General features: G+C 40.7%; 1 protein-coding gene across 3 annotated transcripts in view; it reads right to left on the bottom strand.

The window, feature by feature from the left end:
* ccdc73 (coiled-coil domain containing 73) overlaps positions 1-17779 on the bottom strand; it is a 54947-nt gene that overhangs the window by 27792 nt on the left and 9376 nt on the right. For 2 of the 3 annotated variants that reach the window (XM_013912406.1, XM_013912407.1), the window contains exons 10-21: positions 16716-16795; positions 16369-16491; positions 16058-16117; positions 15755-15859; positions 10776-10886; positions 10460-10600; positions 8790-9003; positions 7056-8686; positions 6732-6828; positions 6428-6567; positions 4660-4739; positions 3711-4140 (exon numbers count right to left, since the gene is read on the bottom strand). In XM_013912406.1, the coding sequence (XP_013767860.1) occupies positions 3957-4140; positions 4660-4739; positions 6428-6567; positions 6732-6828; positions 7056-8686; positions 8790-9003; positions 10460-10600; positions 10776-10886; positions 15755-15859; positions 16058-16117; positions 16369-16491; positions 16716-16795 (2966 nt within the window). In that variant the 3' untranslated portion in view covers positions 3711-3956. Of the gene's footprint in view, positions 1-3710; positions 4141-4659; positions 4740-6427; positions 6568-6731; positions 6829-7055; positions 8687-8789; positions 9004-10459; positions 10601-10775; positions 10887-15754; positions 15860-16057; positions 16118-16368; positions 16492-16715; positions 16796-17779 lie in introns of those variants that run through there. The other variant, XM_005739095.1, reaches the window with a different exon arrangement.

The following is a 17779-nucleotide window of genomic DNA, read 5'->3' as shown; positions in this document are numbered from 1 at the left end:
TTACTCATAGGGGTCTTATGATTATAAGGGTTTTTCTCTGTTGTCTTTATATTATTGTAGGGTCTTTACAATATAAAGCGCCTTGATGCAACTGTTTTTGTGATTTGGCACTATATAAATAAAACCGGAACTTTTAAAATATATTTTGCTGTTTGTGTGTAGCAAAGTAATATATATAGCCACGTCATCGATATAGTACAGTGCTTCATCAACTGATTGCAATCACTGCTATTACAGTTTCTGAAGTTTTTGTCACATGTTTAAAATCTTCCATGGCAACAGTGACCTCCACTAATCAGAGATGTATTTGCTTCCCTTTAGGATTATGGATATAGTAGATGTTTTGTCTGACATCACATTGGTTGGTTGTTGATATCTTATGGCAATTTCTACAAGACACATATCATTGTTTCCCAGTTTTGAAGAATATAGTAAGTCAACTTTAGATGGCTACAACATTATGGCTCATAATTAAAATCTTATATGGAGACGTATGAATGGCATTTTTGGCTCGAGAACCTCACTCTACTAAACAAATTAAAAGTTTACCAATATGACAGAAAGATGATGATACCTTTACTTGTGGCTTCAAAGTAGTGGTCCAATGTTTCCCACTATGTACAGTGTATAATTGCAACTAAAGATAACCTGGGATGAATTCAGGGGGACCAACTCATAACTCATAACAATGACAGGGAGATATAACAAAACAATAATAGACATGTATCATGGCCTTGATTCATTATAGTTATTATCACTGTACAGTCAACATGCATTAAAAACTGATGATCGAAGTTTATCAGATTCACATTTGGGACTGAAGACTGACTGTGTTTTAGGACTAAGGAGGAGGCTGGGGTAGATGGAAGGGTAAAAACAAATTGTGTTTAAAATGGAAGGTTGCCATTGCCAACCCCAGCTCAACATTACTATAAACCAAAATCTTAACTGCATATATTATACTGCATATCTGTGCAGGGGTACTATTTCAGGATTTAGTCTTATGAGGCAAATTCACTGGGAAACAGCATCTTTTTGGTCAGGTTGGAGGATTTGTACCCGTTCTTTCCAAAATGCTTTTTTCCCCATGGTTCCTACCTCACAAGGGTTATTTTAAACTCAAATAACACACACACACAATGCAGTGTGAGCTGGGGGACGCATTGATGGAATGTGAATGTCAGCGGTCTCTTTATTTACGCTCCATATAAAACACTGAGCAGTAATTAACAGCAGGTATCCTCCCTAGCCAGAGGGTAATTGACTGTTTCAAAGTGCCAACACTTCATAACAGAGACTGTATGTGTGTATGTGGCCATGTGCATGCTTATGTAAAAGAGGAGAGGCAAAAACTGTATGAGTGAGAAATATAGATCGTGTATGAGTTTTTGCGACCACGAGTGCATTAAAATTAACTCTTTTATATTCCACACCTCCCCCACCTCTCCTCCCATCATCTCCCGTCCTCCCAATACGGATAAGGGTCAGCAGTGGTGGGCACAGCCACTCAAATGCTCCAGGTTTCTTTATGAGTGCATTATGGTTCAGACGTATTCATTATCAGTAAGTGTAGTAAGATGGATCAAGCTGAGCCATTTTACCACCACTGAAATGTTAGCTGTTAATTTTAGCGTGCGAGTAGAAATATGGTGAAAGCTCGAGTCTTTTCTTATAACTTCAACAAGGTCTGCTGTGGATCTGTTGGTAGGCATGCTCTGGGGCGTGGGGGAGTCATAAGGGTCAATTACCACAGCCAAATGGTTAACTTTTGCTAACCTATGTTTCACAGCATAGTGTCAAAGTACAGTAATGAAAACAAAACTATATCTTTATGTGCTTCAAAGTCTCGTGTATCGGATTTAAAGCTAAAGACAGAATCTAATGTGGGGTGGCTGTAGCTCAGGAGGTAGAGCAGGTCCCCTGCTGATCGGAAGGTGGGTGGTTCGATCCCTGGCTCCTCCAGTCTGCATGCCAAGTATCCTTGGGCAAGATACTAACCCCAAGTTGCTCTCTGATGCATCCATCCGAGTGTGAATGTGTGTGAATGTCATTAGAAAATCACTTAGAGTCCGTGAGAATGGGTGTAATTGGGTGAATGTGGCATGTTGTATACAGCGCTTTGAGTACTCTGGGAGAGTAGAAAAGCGTTATATAAGAATGAGTCCATTTAACGTTATGAACCAAAACAATTAGCCCTATATGAGTGATGCTCTCAGGCAGTGTCATGCAATTCTGTTGACTCGCTGCATATCAGGCACAGGTAAGAAGTTAAACGGGAAGCATTGCAACACTGAACTTTGCGTTATTCTGTTTATGCAGGTGAGATAATGAGGACTGGGCTTCTCTGCTTAGACGGTTGCCCCAGTGACCTGGCCCTAGATGAGTGCTGGAAAATTGACAGATGGGTATTATGTATTATGTTTGCATTATATTTACATACTATGTTGTTATGCTATATAAAAAAAAAAGATATTTTTTTGCATCAATATGGTGACCTACAAAAAGTGAGGTAATAAAAAAGTAATTTTTAAAAAGTGAAGTAATATATTTTTATGTCTTCACATTATCACCATGTCAAAAATGCGTAACAGCACATTATAATGTTGAAATTATCTCGTCTTCTGAAGGTGATACTGTAAAAAAGCATTGTGTATCTGTGTGACAGCTGAAAATTAGGGCTACAAACTGCACTGATGTCAGTCAGATGTATTAATAGATCAGTTTGCTAATAGAAATTTGCATCTAGACAGTCTATATACTACAAAAACCTCTTTGTCCAACACTCTCAAACCCACTTAAACTAACCTGATGCGAGTGAGCTGAAGCCAAATGCCACACGTCTACAGTACATAAGCAGCAACCAGACTAATGAGAATCCAAACATGTGTGGTCAGCTGCTTCATGCTCTTGTGGGGCCATATGCTCTTTCCGCCATCATCCTCACAGGGAACATAAAGTTAACGAGAGGCTTGTTAGTACGTGTTAATTGGACTGTGTGTTCACTAATTGATTTTTGGTTAATTAGGGTTGGGGTATTTAGTGCTAATTGTTATTTGAACTGTTATTTCTGTTAATTTAATAGGTGTAAACACAGTCAAACCAGAGTGTCCCGAGTTGTAATTGCCTCCAACAACAGCAGCAGCAGAAACAACATGGTGTAGACCAAAGGTGCCTCCACAATTAGAGCTCCTCTGAGACATGCCACACTGATTGGCTATGATGCTAATTAATGTTAATTAGCTTGTTCCCAGCCTTTTTAATGGGCAACAGCGCTCTTGGTCCTTACTTATCCAGCTGTTTGCTGTGAATGCATGATTTACTGTGAATAATGTTTCCAGTAAAAGACATTCAACACATACTGATGTCCTGTTTGTGTGGTTTGATGAGTCAGTGTTGTGTCAGTGAGGCTGCAGAAACTTGTAGTGTATCTAAAGTCTTTGTATACAATATTTTGAAAACAACTGATAACCCTGTAATTTAATGAAATTACAAGAGATTGGAAATGTTGGATTTTTACACTGGTGACATCAGAGCCTTTTTAAAATTACTTAAATCACATGCAACTGTGTGATAAAATAAAATCTTACCAACGTATCAGTAGTAGTATTGTATATTTGTCACTTAGAAAGGCTATCTTATCTTATTTTCATCTCTTCACTTAAAAACATAAAAATACACACGTGTGAAACAAACACACAAACTCTGCAGTTTTCCATTTAAAGCACAGAAATGTTAAAATAACAATAAAGTGAAGAATTAATGATTTGACCCAAAAAACTTTAAACTTCAAACAGCAATGTTAGAAGAAACTATACAGTTCAAAGGAATCAGTAACACATGTATATATTAAAAAGCAATTGTGTTTCAGAACATTTAGACCTGCGCTAACAATAACTGTCAAACGTGTGCCACACAATGTCTCACCTAGGACAGCGAATAAAGACGACCAGCAGTTTCTACAGATTTGGTTCAGTTTGTGGTCTTTTGGACAGACGGAGCCTCTCTGTCTCGAGGAACTGTTCGATTTTGGAGATCTGCGCCCTGAATGAATCCTGTTGATCGTCCCTCTCCTGGGAGCAGGAGAGTTCCCAGTTGGACTCTGAACTAGGTCCTGCAGCTAAGGTAGGAGCTCTGCTACACCTGATTCAAAGAAAACACTAGCATGAACTTGTTTGTAGTCAGTAATCATATTATTAATCGTGTAATAATACACATTTCAAATGAAGCTATACAAATTCTCCTTACCATTAGACTGAAGTAATGCACTTAAATGAAAATGTTTAAGATAAGATAATAAGATAAAATAACCTTTATTAGTCCCACACATGGGAAATTTGATTTGTTACAGCAGAAAGTGGACAGTGCAAAGTAGCATAGCAAAAATTAGAAAAACGCTGGAATAGAATAAGATGATAAGAATACTTCTAAAACTTCTAAAATATAATTTTTAACCAAGAAAAACAAAAAAAAACCTCTTGTTTTTTGTCAATACTTTTGTTAACTACTGAATGGGCCATAACGTTAGTGAAGAACATTTTCATTCAGGTGTGTAGATACAAAGATATGAGCTATGAAATTTGCCCATTATTATTTATTTACTTTGACATTTATTCTGGTTCAAATGCTGGTGTCTTGTTTCTAAAGAACAAACATACTCACTCTGCAGTGGTTTGCCATGACAGTTTGCTGCCTGTGCTGGAGGCTGGAAAAGAACAGCTTGGCGGAGGAGCTCTGCCATCCTGCATAAAAATGACGACAAACAGTAGATATCACCAAATATCCACTGTGAGAAAGCTGTGATTGTGGTCACACAAAGTTTGTGTTTCATATTTATTATTCTATAATATAATAGTTTGAGATAATACAGTAAATAAGAAACACAAAGATTCTTCTATAGGATTTGGACTATTACTGGCAGATAAACCAAATGTATGAAAAGAGTGAGTATTCATAGTGTTCAACCTTCTCCTTCAGTTCTTTGTGGCATGCTTCTAGGCCAAATCCTGAGTGATCGCAATCTAGTCCTGATAAAGTGAAATATCAAATGAACAATGTGGATTCACAACCCAGTAACTCCCCTGATCTGCAATCTATGGCCAATTCTGAAAATCAAGCGGACAAGCAGAAGCCCACAGACTGTGATCAACCTGGAGCACCTATAAGGCAGGAATCTATCACCACCATTTGGTCTTTTTTTGGTACAAAAATGTCAGTTCAATGCTTAATTCCTTCATAAGAAAAGAAAAGACAGATAAACAATTTCAGGGCAGACAATAAGCAGCAACAACTGATATTTGTATCTGTATCCAGCCCAGAGAGAGCAGCCAGAACTCTTCGCTTTGGTCTTCTTTACAATTTGTTAAACTATCAGATGAGTTTGTTTTTTCCCCTCATACTCGAGTCATGCTGCAGCCTATCTCCCTCAACTGCGAGCACCTGGATTGTATAACACACAGAGTGACAGTGCGGTGATGGTGACAAAGAGTTTGGGAGCGTGTGAGAGAGAAAAAGTGAAACAGAATTTAAAAAAGTGAAACAGCAAGAGGGTGGAGAAAGTGAGTGAGGGACAAATGATGAAGTGAGAGAGGAAGACAGAGCGAGAGCGGAGACCAGAGACTGAGTGAGTGAGAGAGGCGAGGTACCCAGGCATCATTAGGTACTTTTTCTTCCACAGGTCATTTGTTCTCTGTCTGTCTGGCTGTCTATGAGCTCAACATACATCAAGCCACATCCATTCGGTCAACACCTGACCGAACATTAATCAAAGAGCAGGAAAGTTTGAAACCTCTGAAATCTTTGTCAGATATTCTGCGTACTCTGTTAAACAAGTTCTCCTACATTCTAAAAGTACAGGACCACAAAAATGTTGAAAGAGCATTTTAATATCTAGTTCCTCTGAGGACATGTCAGGCTGTTGTAACGGGCATATTCATTCAAGCTCCAGCTCAAATTTCCCATGGCCTCCGCTCAGACACATTCTATAAAATGATGAAGCTCTGAATCTGTGGAACAGCAATGACCTCGACAGAGAAAACCCTTTTATAACGGTCATTCTGATGTCCTCTGAGGGGGGGGCACGCATTTCTATGTGAACACGACACTGTGGCCATTTCCTGCTGCTCAACATCAACTTGTACTAGAGAACACGATTAAAGCTTCACTGTGATGAAATGTACTCGGACACGGGCTTCAGCAGCTGAAATTAAATTTTCCAAAGTGCAGCTCGCACAGTGAGGACTCATCAATAAAGCTCTCAAATGTAAAGGTATGTAAATCATGAGCTGTGCTTTATCACTTGACTAGTGTTTTACAAGCTATTTTAAAATAACTTCTGTGACATACATATATGATTATTAACTCTCACAGTTATAAATGAGCCACCTTCTAAAGTGTCGTACCAGCAATTCCCTACTTCTTAACAACTGACCGTATCTGCTGCTGTTCTCTCTCTGCAGGTCTCCTGCACTGCTTCCCAGAGTCCCTGCTGCTTTCTCCTCAGGGAAGGTGCGGTCCCACAGACACTGGAGGCATTCAACAGGTCTGACGCCCTCATAATCACCAAGGGGACTAAGAGGAATGAGGTGAGATGGCAAGAACAGCAAGAAAGCAAGAATGAATGATGATTAGTAATGGTAAGAAACGCAGACGGACAATGAATTCACTGTGTAAGATGTTCCTAGTCATGCATCAGAGCAGTTTCTGTGCTCCTTAGTGAAATGATAAACCACCACCATTGTCGTGTTTGCTTTTGAGGGGCTTGGGTATTATTGTGCTGGCAGGATGTCCTGGGAATCCAGCAGTTGTATTCTGCTCAGACAGAGAAGATCCCTGGAAAAAAACACCAAGAGTTTAACTGATATAAAACTAACCACAGCTTTAAAGCATTTCTACATCCGAATGTCAAAAAATTGTTACAATTACAAACTAAGATTAACTGCACTTCTCTAGGTTAGTGTAGCTAGTTAGTCCTGTATGAGCATCATATGACTTTTGAAACTGTTGTACATATTTTCATCACACAGCTTGAAAACGCTACAACCTTTTGATTCTAATACCTGGATTGGCTGGTGTGCTATGGTGACATCTGACTTTGTTCTGGAGTTTGACTTTCTTCTCTCGGCAGCGGCCCACTCAAATAATGGCCTGTAAGTCTTTTTGCTGGGCAGAGACGACTCGCCACAATCACTCAGCAGCTTCTCTCCTAACTCAGGCTGCTTGTGACCCAGACTTGTAACGAGTGGCAGCTTCGGATCTGTTTCACTTTTAGTCTTCTTTGTATCTTCTGTGTCCTTTATATGCTCACTTTTCACCTCAGAATCAAGGGTTATGGCACCCATCGTAATATTAACATTGCCATCTTTTAAGTGGGATTCTTCCATAGGTGTTTGATAGACATTCGTATCTACACTTGATTCATCTTTTCTTCTGTTCTCTACATCACCCTTTCCTTCAACAGTTACCACAGACTTCAGCTGCCCATCTTTCTGCTCTAAGCTTTCCAGCAGCTGCTCAGGTTCTGCCAGTTTTTCACTCACAGGTACATCAAAGATTTCATCTGTTTGCATCATATCTGAAATAACATCAGAAGGAGTACGTGTTTCTGTATGTGTCTGACATGATCCCAAGTTTTCAGCGCTGTGAAAACCATTTGAGTGACCAGCTGATGCGGCATCGCCTGTCTGTGAGGTACTTGACTGCTTCAGGTGTTCAGATAGTCCAGCAGAAAGCTCCCCTGCTTTTTTGGTGGGAGGCTGACTTAGTGATCCTGTGTCTCCGTCTGAGCTTTGGACCTCGTTTTGACACAAATTTGAAACTTCCTGTTGTTCAGAGCTAACACTTTGATGTTCTCCATCTCTTCCAGTCTCACCATGGATCTTCAAATGTTTGCATTCAGCATCCTTTTCACTGACTTTCTGACAGAGACTTTGTGTGAAGTCTGAGGGTTTACAGACATCCACAGGCGGCTCAGCGCCCATGAAGTCAATGACCTGCAGTGTGTGGCTCTTTTCAGCAGTCATATCAGTGATCGTCTGGGCTCGTATCTGTGTTTGTGGTGTCTGCACTGCTGTCTTTTCTCTCTCCTTCGCTCCATCCGCTCTATCTTTTGTTTCTGTTCCAGCATCCTTTGCTGACCCCTCACTGTCCTCTCGCCTGTTTCTTCTATCTGTTGTTTGTGCCATGGCTGTTCCTCTCTTTTCTCCAGCACGTCCTCCCTCCTTCACATCTTCTCCTTGATCGTCTTCCCTATTCCTCAGCTGTCCTGTATTTTTCTCCTCTTCTTCTCTGTGGCTATTTCCTTGTTTCCCGCTGTCCTTCTCCTCATGTTCTTTCTCATTCATTCCTGTGTCGTCTCCTTTATTTTTCATGTTTGTTGGTAAATCTGCAGATTCACCGAGAGAGCTGTAATCTGAGTTTGATGCAGTTATACTACTCGCACAGCAACCTCTGATAAAGTGGCTATCATCATCAGACACAGAGAGAGCAGTATTAGTTAGATCTGAAAGCACATCAGGGTTGTGTTCACTTTTCGAGTTGTTAACCCCTTTGTTCAATGTTATGGCCTCTGTGGCTCCTGTCCCAGAAAAAGTACACGAGCTGAAATTCATGGTAAGTGGACAACTGGGCATTTTTAGGTGGCTTAAAGGCTCTTTTATTGTTTGTGACTGTTGTTTTGGGACTTTTTGACCTGAAAGAGAATAAAACGCGCATGAGAAAAAATACGAAAATGACTGTCTCATAGTGTCTTAGAACATATTTATCGTCTGTATGTTTATATTTAGTGTGCTGACCTTCAGTTTCTGCAGTGGCAAGTATCTTAGTCCCAGTTGCTGTGTCCTCTAGACGGTCTGGAATTTTGGCCTGAGAGGAGACCGAGTGCTGCAGACTGCCAAAGCCGGGAAGCTTAGATCTGGAGATGCGTTCACTCACAGATTCCTCGCCTCTAACTTCCTCCACAGAGGTGGGATGGGTAGAAACACTGAGTGTCTGGCTGCTGTCTCTTACCTGTGCAAAGAAAAATAAACATGCATGCATTCACATGACAGTTTCTCTTATAAACTCACCTACTATACATCAGCTACACCTGCTGTTATTAACATTATTCCCATAGCTGTAAATCAGAATATTATGAAAAATATTATAGTGAGCTCTGTTCCTGGTTTCTTTATCCCTGAATGTTCAAGTGCTGACTCTGGTCTGTTTTGAAAGGTTTGTCTAATAAATGAGAGGACCGCTTTGCAGTACTTAATGTTCTGCAATTCAGCACATGTATTTCACTTTCTGTCAAAACTGCTGAAAACACAACCTGTTAATTTTTCATTTTAGTTATTTTTCATTTTTAATATAATCATCCAACACTGCAACAGTACAGATATTGGTAGAAAAAAGTGAAGGTCCCCTGTAAATACTTTAAACTTATCAATTGAGTAGTACAAAGTCTGCGTGATGAGTTTTTCCATGTAAAAACAGAGTTGTAGAAAAGTGTTTATTGTGTTCTGTTAAGAGAAACTCTCTTCTTCTTCATCTCACCCTATCCCTAGCATCCTCTACTGTCACACCAACATCCATGAATCTTCTTTTCCTCTTTTCCTCCTGCCTGCCAGCCCCATATTTAGCATCCTTTGCCCAGTGTATCCACTATCTCTCCCCTGTACGTGTCCAACCGTCAGCCTTGCCGCTATAACTCTGTCTCCGAAACTCTGAACCTGAGCTGTCTCTCTGGTGTACTCAAATCAAGTAAAGTTCGTCTCTACAGGACATTTAAAAACAACAGCTGTTGAACAAAGTGCTATATATCTAAAATGATCAAATCAAATATAACACAGGAGAAAAATGACAGAGTTAAATGAAATATAAAGCTGTGTAAAAACAGCACAAATGAAAGTACTTCAAACTCATTCTGATTTAAAAGCCAAAAAATACATACGGGGTTTGAAAGCATCTAATACTGGAGATGTCCTGATGTTAGGGACAATTTGCTCCACAGACCTGATCCCCTTTGTGCTTTAATCTGGAGCTCGGCCTCTTGTCCTTTTTCAGCACCACTGTCTCTATAGCAGCAGGTCTCACCGCCATCTTGCAAACCTTCCCTTTCACTCTTGCTTTCACAAATCACCCAAGACACTCATCTCCAACAACTGTACGCTGCCTACACTCTCTTCTTCACATTACTTGTGCACTGCCCATTGCTTTGAATGGTTAACCCCAGGCATTTAAATTCATCCACCATCACTGCTTCTTCTCCTTGGAGCATCCCTGTTACATCTGCTTGTTTTTACGAACTTTTATTTCTCTTCTCTCCAGAGCATACCTCCACCTCTCCAGGCACTCTTTCATCTGTTCACTACTTCCGCTACAAATCACAGTGTCGTTATTTGTCATTTGTAGCCCCCCGTACCCATCTGTCACTCCTGCCTCACATGACACGTGTAATCCCCTACATGTGTTTTTGGATACATACCTCCATTTCATGTGTGTGCTGTTCATGTGATTTGGCCTGTAAGGACAGCTCAGCGTGTTTCTGATGAAGATCATCATAAGCCTCTTTCAGTGCTTGAAGGGCTTCTTGCTGTGTCTTGAGGCGATCCAGAAACTTCGTCTTCTGTTTACCCACACAGACAAATGAAAGATGTGATTTTAAATGAGCTTGTATGATTTTCTGGCATCTTCCCATATACACATTAAGTCTGCTATAGAAGAGTCCAGCCTGACGGACACTGTAAATATGTGCTACTATCATCACAATGCCTTCTCCCACAGCACAGTTTTTCTTCTACCTCTTTGTCCCAGCTGGTCTTGGAAGCAGCATAGCTCTCCATCAGTTGGGCCACCTTGTCTTCCATTGCCTTGCTTTGCTCTCCCATCACCTCATGTTCCTGTTTAAGGGCCTGCAGTAAAATTAATCGCCCATGTGGTTTTAGTGCAATACTAAATTTTTATGTGTTTATTTAATGTGAACAGGGGGTTCTAAACAGGGCAGGCAGAGAGAGGACTTCTTGCTAATACAAATCAGTTGGCTTGTGTCATTTTGATAATGATTTTAATAAATTAATGAATAGGTGAATTAAAATGAGAGGGGGTGGTATAGAGAGAAGAAAAGAGAACAATAAACTTTAAAGCTATAAATGCAGAATAAACACACTATCATTCAGTTGTGGAGCCGACTATATTCACATATGTACATGCTGTGATATACAACATCCCATTCATCAAGTTTATGGGAAGGAACAATGGTTGTCATTCATTTTGGTCTTTGCATAAATTTACTCTATAATCATTTAAATAGACCCTGAAAAATTTCTGATCTGTGTGGGACCAATGGGTGGTGCAGGGTTTTATCTGGAGACATAAATCACATTTTCTATCAGCCAAAGCTCCAACGTGCATGAAAAGGAGGTTTCTACAAAGGTGAAGTGGGATAACAGACATGTCATTACTATAAGTTTGGCACTTATTTTTGTTTTTGCACACAAAAACCAATTAAAGTATTCTAACATAAAAGGACTGAAATCGCACTAACTTTAAAGTCCAGAGTCTGTAAGGATAAATTTCATTCGCCCCAAATTTTTTGTTAAATGTGGCTTAAATGTATGACTGTAATTTGTAAGAATCAACAAGATAAATTCTTCTATTTCTTCCTTATTATTGATAAACAAAGACACACCTGGAGCTAATTTTTTCTCTCCTGTAGGCAAAAAAAACTTTGTTATTATTAAATCAATTTTGCTTACCAGTGATGCTTACCAATATTTGTACTACATACAGTATATGATAGTTAACATGAATACACCAGTTAAAAATAAATCAGGAGATTAATTTCTGATTTACACTTTACATTTCTATTCTTTTCTTCTTTGCAACACTTTTCTAAATGTGTGATTAAGGTTGAAATGTGTATTTGGACATAATTATCCAATCTAACACATTAATAAACAAGAAGCACTCCAAAATGTAGCTCTCTCTCTGGGCACTATTTACTTAGCATGACGAAAGTTTCGGCCTGTCTCAGCAATGCAAAGCCCCCAGCATCCAACATCACCATGGAGGAGAGGAAGACACTCACATCACTTAGTGATGACAACAACATTATCATCCTTGCGGCAGACAAGGGTCGGTGCACAGTATTGCTAAACCAGAAAGACTATCATGAGAAGATTTTGTCACTACTCAGTGATGAAAATACTTATAAGCCCCTGAAACGAGACCCAGGAAGTGGCTACAGGAAGAGGGTGATAGACTGTCTGAAGCAGTGAGAACAAGACAAGGCTATCGACCGGACCTCATACCTAGGGCTGGGCGATATGACCCAAAATTCATATCTCGATATTTTTTAGCTGGATGGCGATATAAGATATATATCTCGATTTTTTTTTTTTTAAGCCATAAGTTAAGAACAAAAAGAGAGTTCTTAGTCACACTGTGTCCCAGATGTCACACGGGCACTTTTATTTACATACAGCGTAGATGTACATGAAGAAATTACTCAAAAATAAATTATCAGCATTTATTAAATAATCATGGTCCATAAATAAAAGAAAACAATGTTTTTGTGCATAACAAAAAGCTCATAATTGTGCAGTCAAAATGTAAACTAATAGACGCTGAGCATAATAACAAAGACAGATTTCACAGCTGGTGCAGCTGTGAAATCTGTCTCTGAACAGGTGCCATTTGTGGTCCTTATACACACACAATACGGTAATATTACGTTGAAGCACAGTACGTATCACTCCGCGAGGCTCCTCCTCGGTAGCCGTAATCCTCCGACAATCCATCAAGCGGTGCAGCTCCGTAGCTTAGCAAAGTCATATTAAAAAAATTTTTGACAGATTGCTGAGCGCTGTGTACCACATAAAATCGGTTCGCGGTCAGTAAGCACAACCAGAATTCATACAAAAGGCGCACTGTCGATTTTTGAGAAAATGAAAGGATTTTAGGCCGTACAGCCCCTCTGGGCTGCATGTCGTTAGCGCGGTTAGCTCGTTAGCGCGGTTAGCTCGCTAACACGTTGACGCCGCCCAGCCCCACGCACGGGGCGATCCGCAGTAACTGACTAACGGAGATTTTCCGCTTTCATCTTGTCGCTGCCTGCAGGTGAAGCTGTGTTCAGTGAAGGAGAGGCGAGGCCGAGTAACGCAGCATAGAGACAAAAGTGGACGAAAGAGAGGCAAACCTGCGGCTCCACAAGTATAATTATAACGTAACATAGACTATATCGATTTAAACGATATTGTCACATCTTATATCTCGTATGAAAATATATCGATATTTTTAAAAAACTCGATATATCGCCCAGCCCTACTCATACCACAGGCTGTACCCAGGGGAATCTACACCAAGTCTGTATGGTTTACCGAAAATACATAAACAGGGTGCACCTTTAAGACTGATTGCATGATCAACTCTGTCACCTATAACATCTCCAAGTTTCTGGCTTCGATCCTCAACCCGCTGGTGGGCAGCTCTGAACACCACATCCAGAACACCCTGGATTTTGTTGAGAAGGTGAGAGATGTCATTATGGAGGCAGATGAAACCATGGTCTCGTACGACGTTACATCTCTCTTCACTTGCATCCCAGTCACGGAAGCGTTGGAGGTAGTCCGTAAGAGATTAGGATGACCCCAACCTCAGCAACAGGACCACTCTCAGCATCAACCAAGTGTGTTTGAACTGTGTCTTCATTCCACCTACTTCACATACAAGGGTCAGTTCTACAGGCAGAAACATGGGTGTGCCATGGGCTCCTCAGTTTCACCCATCGTGGCCAATTTATACATGGAAGAAGTGGAAAAAAGGGCTTTGCTATCCTACCCTGGAACACCACCAAGCCATTGGTTCAGATATGTGGATGACACCTGGGTGAAAATCAAATCTCAGGACGTACCACATTTCACGGATCACGTTAACTCGGTGGACCGACACATCAAATTCACCAGGGAGGATATGAAAAGTGGCAGGTTAGCCTTCTTAGGCTGTGAGATTTCCATCAGTAATGGGGGCCATCTAAAAGCTGACGTGTACCGTAAACCTACACATACGGATCAGTATCTAAGGTTTGACTCTCATCATCCACTGGAGCACAAACTGGGTGTCATCAGGACGCTACAACACAGAGTGAACACCATCCCCACTGACACAGCGGCCAGGGAGGCAGAAGAACAGCCCAAGCGAAAACCTGTAGTGATCCCATATGTGTCAGGAGTATCGGAGCAGTTGAGACGCATTTTTTCTAAACGCCGGGTCTCTGTGGCTTTTAAACCCCAAAACACGCTGCGCCAAAAATTGGTCCACCCCAAGGATCGGGTCCCCCGACACAAACAGAGTAACATAGTGTACGCTGTTAAGTGCCAGGAGGATTCCCGGGATTTATACATCGGGGAAACCAAACAACCTCTGGCGAAGCGGATGGCACAACACAGAAGAGCCACCTCGTCAGGCCAGGACTCTGCAGTCTGTTTACACCTACAGGCCAGTGGACACTCTTTCAAGAATGAGGATGTACACATCCTGGACAGGGAGGAACGCTGGTTTGAGCGCAGAGTCAAGGAGGCCATTTATGTGAAAAGGGAAAGACCATCTCTGAATCGAGGAGGGGGCCTAAGGGTACATCTGTCACCATCTTACATGTTGTGATTGCAGCCATTCCCCAACTCTCTGTGAATGGTACTCATGGCCATTGAATAGTGGTCTTTGATCAGTGGGTTTTGGTCAGTGGGTTTTGGTCAGTGGGTGTTGATCAATGGTCATGAGAATTTGCATAATTATGATTAAGGAACTGACCTCCCAGCCAATTGTTCCTTCAGTGGGCTGGTTTCAGTCATTATGCAAATGTACTGTTTATAAGATTGGAAACTTGCAGTCAGCTGAGACTGAAGAAGTCACTTGGATGAGTAACGAAACGTTTCTCCCACAAAACGCTACGTCCAGATGAACAGAATCAACTTTTGGAGATTAGCATGACAGAATGGGGTGTAAACTCCACTCTACACCCCTACAGAGTTTCACCAGAATTCATTCTAAAGTTTTCAAGCTATTGTATTTACAGACAGAATGACATGCACACAAATGCCTTCAAACCAGAAACTCCTTGGTGGAGGTAATTTCAAGCGGGCACTCAGATACGCATATTAGCTGTTTTCTCTCTTTTGATCTGTTAAAGCAAACTTCACATGTGTTTCATTATCGGGGATTGTAATTTAGGTTTGCAGAGACACTACAGACAGATCACACGCAACTGCAATGAGATGCTCAAAGCAAACAGACAAAAAACAGTTGCCCTTGAAAATAATAATAAAGCTGAATGAGAGTTTGGTGTGCAGGAGGAACTGAAGAACACATCAAACTGGAACTGTCCAGAACACCTAGAAACTTTTTCTCCATCTTACCATCACATGAAGATAAGGAACTTTGGTAGGAATTTAGTGCAGAATACAGGTAAGTGAGAAGTACTTTTCACTTGCCTGTATTCTGTAAAGTGACTTTTCAAATGAGCTCATTATTATAACGCGAATGCAAAAAGAACCAAGTTTTTTTTTTAGACTGATCCACTTTTTGAATGACAGCAATTGTAAGGGGACTGAGTTATTTTTAAAATGCACTACATGTGAACCCCCACAGATGTAATCTCCTTGTCTGAAAAGTGAAGCCAATTCAGAAAAAGGCTACCAAGGCATGGCAAGAGGGAAGTCTTGGCTAACATGTATACATGTGAATAGTTACATCCACAAAATAGTACAGGATGAAATACTCTGACCTCGCACGTCTGTCTTTGTGTCTGTAGCTCCAACTCTACTCTCCTCACTGTCTGCGTCTGACTCAGCAACAGCTGCTGGGTGTGCTGCAGAGACCGTATCACCTCCTAAACCACACACAGACACAAACACAATAATGGCGCACAAACTGACCGGGCTTGATTTTGGTTTATTTGAACCTTGACATCATAAAAAGTGGAACTACTTCAAAGGAGTTTCCAAAACAATCACGTTCACAAAATTTCACTGAAGGAAGAGACTCAACATTAAAGCTGTCTAGGTTTAGTCATGTTCCAGGTCCTTACCTGCTTTTCTGCTAGTTCAGTTGCATTTTCCTCCCTTAGCTTCTTGTTCATTTCAGTTTCCTAACCATACAAAAAAATAAATATTGTCTGTGTCAGAACTGGATTAGATTTTTCAGCATTAATCAATCGATCCATCTATCCTGTTCTGCTTATTTAAATAAGGGCTGGAGCTTATCCCATGTACTATGCAGCAGCAAACGCTTTTGCAGGGCTAACATGCAAACTTCACACAGAATGGGATTTGAACCTGGGATCATTTGGCTGTGAATTGCTAGAATAAAACACGATTTCTGTTAATGACCATCATTTACCAGCTTTAGCTTCTGGTGCAGCTGCTGTATATGCTGCTCTCTGCCTGTGGGACTGTAGGGTTTGGCCGGTCTAACTGAAGTCATCTTGGCCTTGCTGAGCTCATTACTGACTTCATCCAACTCCTGACAGGACACCATAAGAATCACAGGATTAGTCAAGCTGATGCCTCACAAACTACTCAGGCCACTGGACAACTCAAATAATACCCTCAATATCTTCTAGTTTGAAACAACAATATATTTTAGTGGCTGATATTTAACTGATAACGCCAAATGGTACAAAGTTTAGAAGGAAAATCACAAAAATGCCTCAAACAATCTAAATGCTAGACCACTTGGCCCCATACCTTCTTTAGTGACACAATGGTTGCTGCTTGTTTTTCATTAGCAGAAGTCAGTTTCTTGTTTATTCTCATGGCTTCATCAACTGGAAATTGACACATAGTGCAGCATGAAACATACACAGCTTATACATGAGGGCAAACAGGAAGGATTCCCATCTAAATCACAAATTCAATGAAAAAACTAAACAACAGGACACAAGATGAAATGGATTTCCCATTGCAGTTGGTTTACCACTAATTGTAACAGATACTAAAATAATCCCAATATTTGGCCAGAAAATGCCTCTTGGACTTAAAAATTGAGGCTGGTGTTGTGCAAAAGGTCAGTTTAAGAACACACGTCTCATTAAACATGACTACATCTGGGCTTCATTGACAAAAACTCTACCTTTAGCTGACAGGAAAAAGAGGAAAGTATGTTAGATGAGTAGACAGAAAGGTTAAAAAGTTAAAGAGCAGGAAAATAATGTGATGGATCAATCCTGCCTGGTGTCAGCAGGACAGGCTGCCTGGTGTTGGTGGTGTGGGAATATTTTCTTGGCTCACATAAAGCCTCTAGATAGCAACCCAGTGCTAAACTAAACCTCACTGCTGACCTGGGAGATGTCTTCATAGTTTACTCTTATCAAAGTGTTCCTAGAGGAGCATTTAAAGAAACATGACAGTGACCTTTGCGCATTACCCAGATCTTGACCCCAAAACAAAGACGAGGATAAAGTGAAATGAATGATGTGAAGGAAAATTTTCTCAGGAATGAATGTGCTGTTGAAAATTCTGCATGAGCAGAGACATACTACTGTATCACGTCACGATGTACCAGGATCCCTGTGAACTGTTTCCAGCACCTTATTATATTTATAACCGAGAGAATTCAGGCTATACTGGGAACAAACCAGAACCTCTTCTGCTGAAAACAACCTAATAACACTCAGTAATGACAAACTGAAGCGGCACATATGTGAAATGCGTGATCTGATTTGTGCATATAATTGTTTGCATGGGATCATTAGTAAGCCTAGAGTGATCATCATACAGAACATTAATTTATATATCTGTCTTTCTGTATC

This window comes from Pundamilia nyererei, unplaced genomic scaffold (genome assembly GCF_000239375.1).
Source record: "Pundamilia nyererei isolate P.nyererei 1_Seehausen unplaced genomic scaffold, PunNye1.0 scaffold00089, whole genome shotgun sequence".
Classification (NCBI taxonomy): domain Eukaryota; kingdom Metazoa; phylum Chordata; class Actinopteri; order Cichliformes; family Cichlidae; genus Pundamilia; species Pundamilia nyererei.
This window is presented reverse-complemented; position numbering and strand designations above follow the sequence as displayed.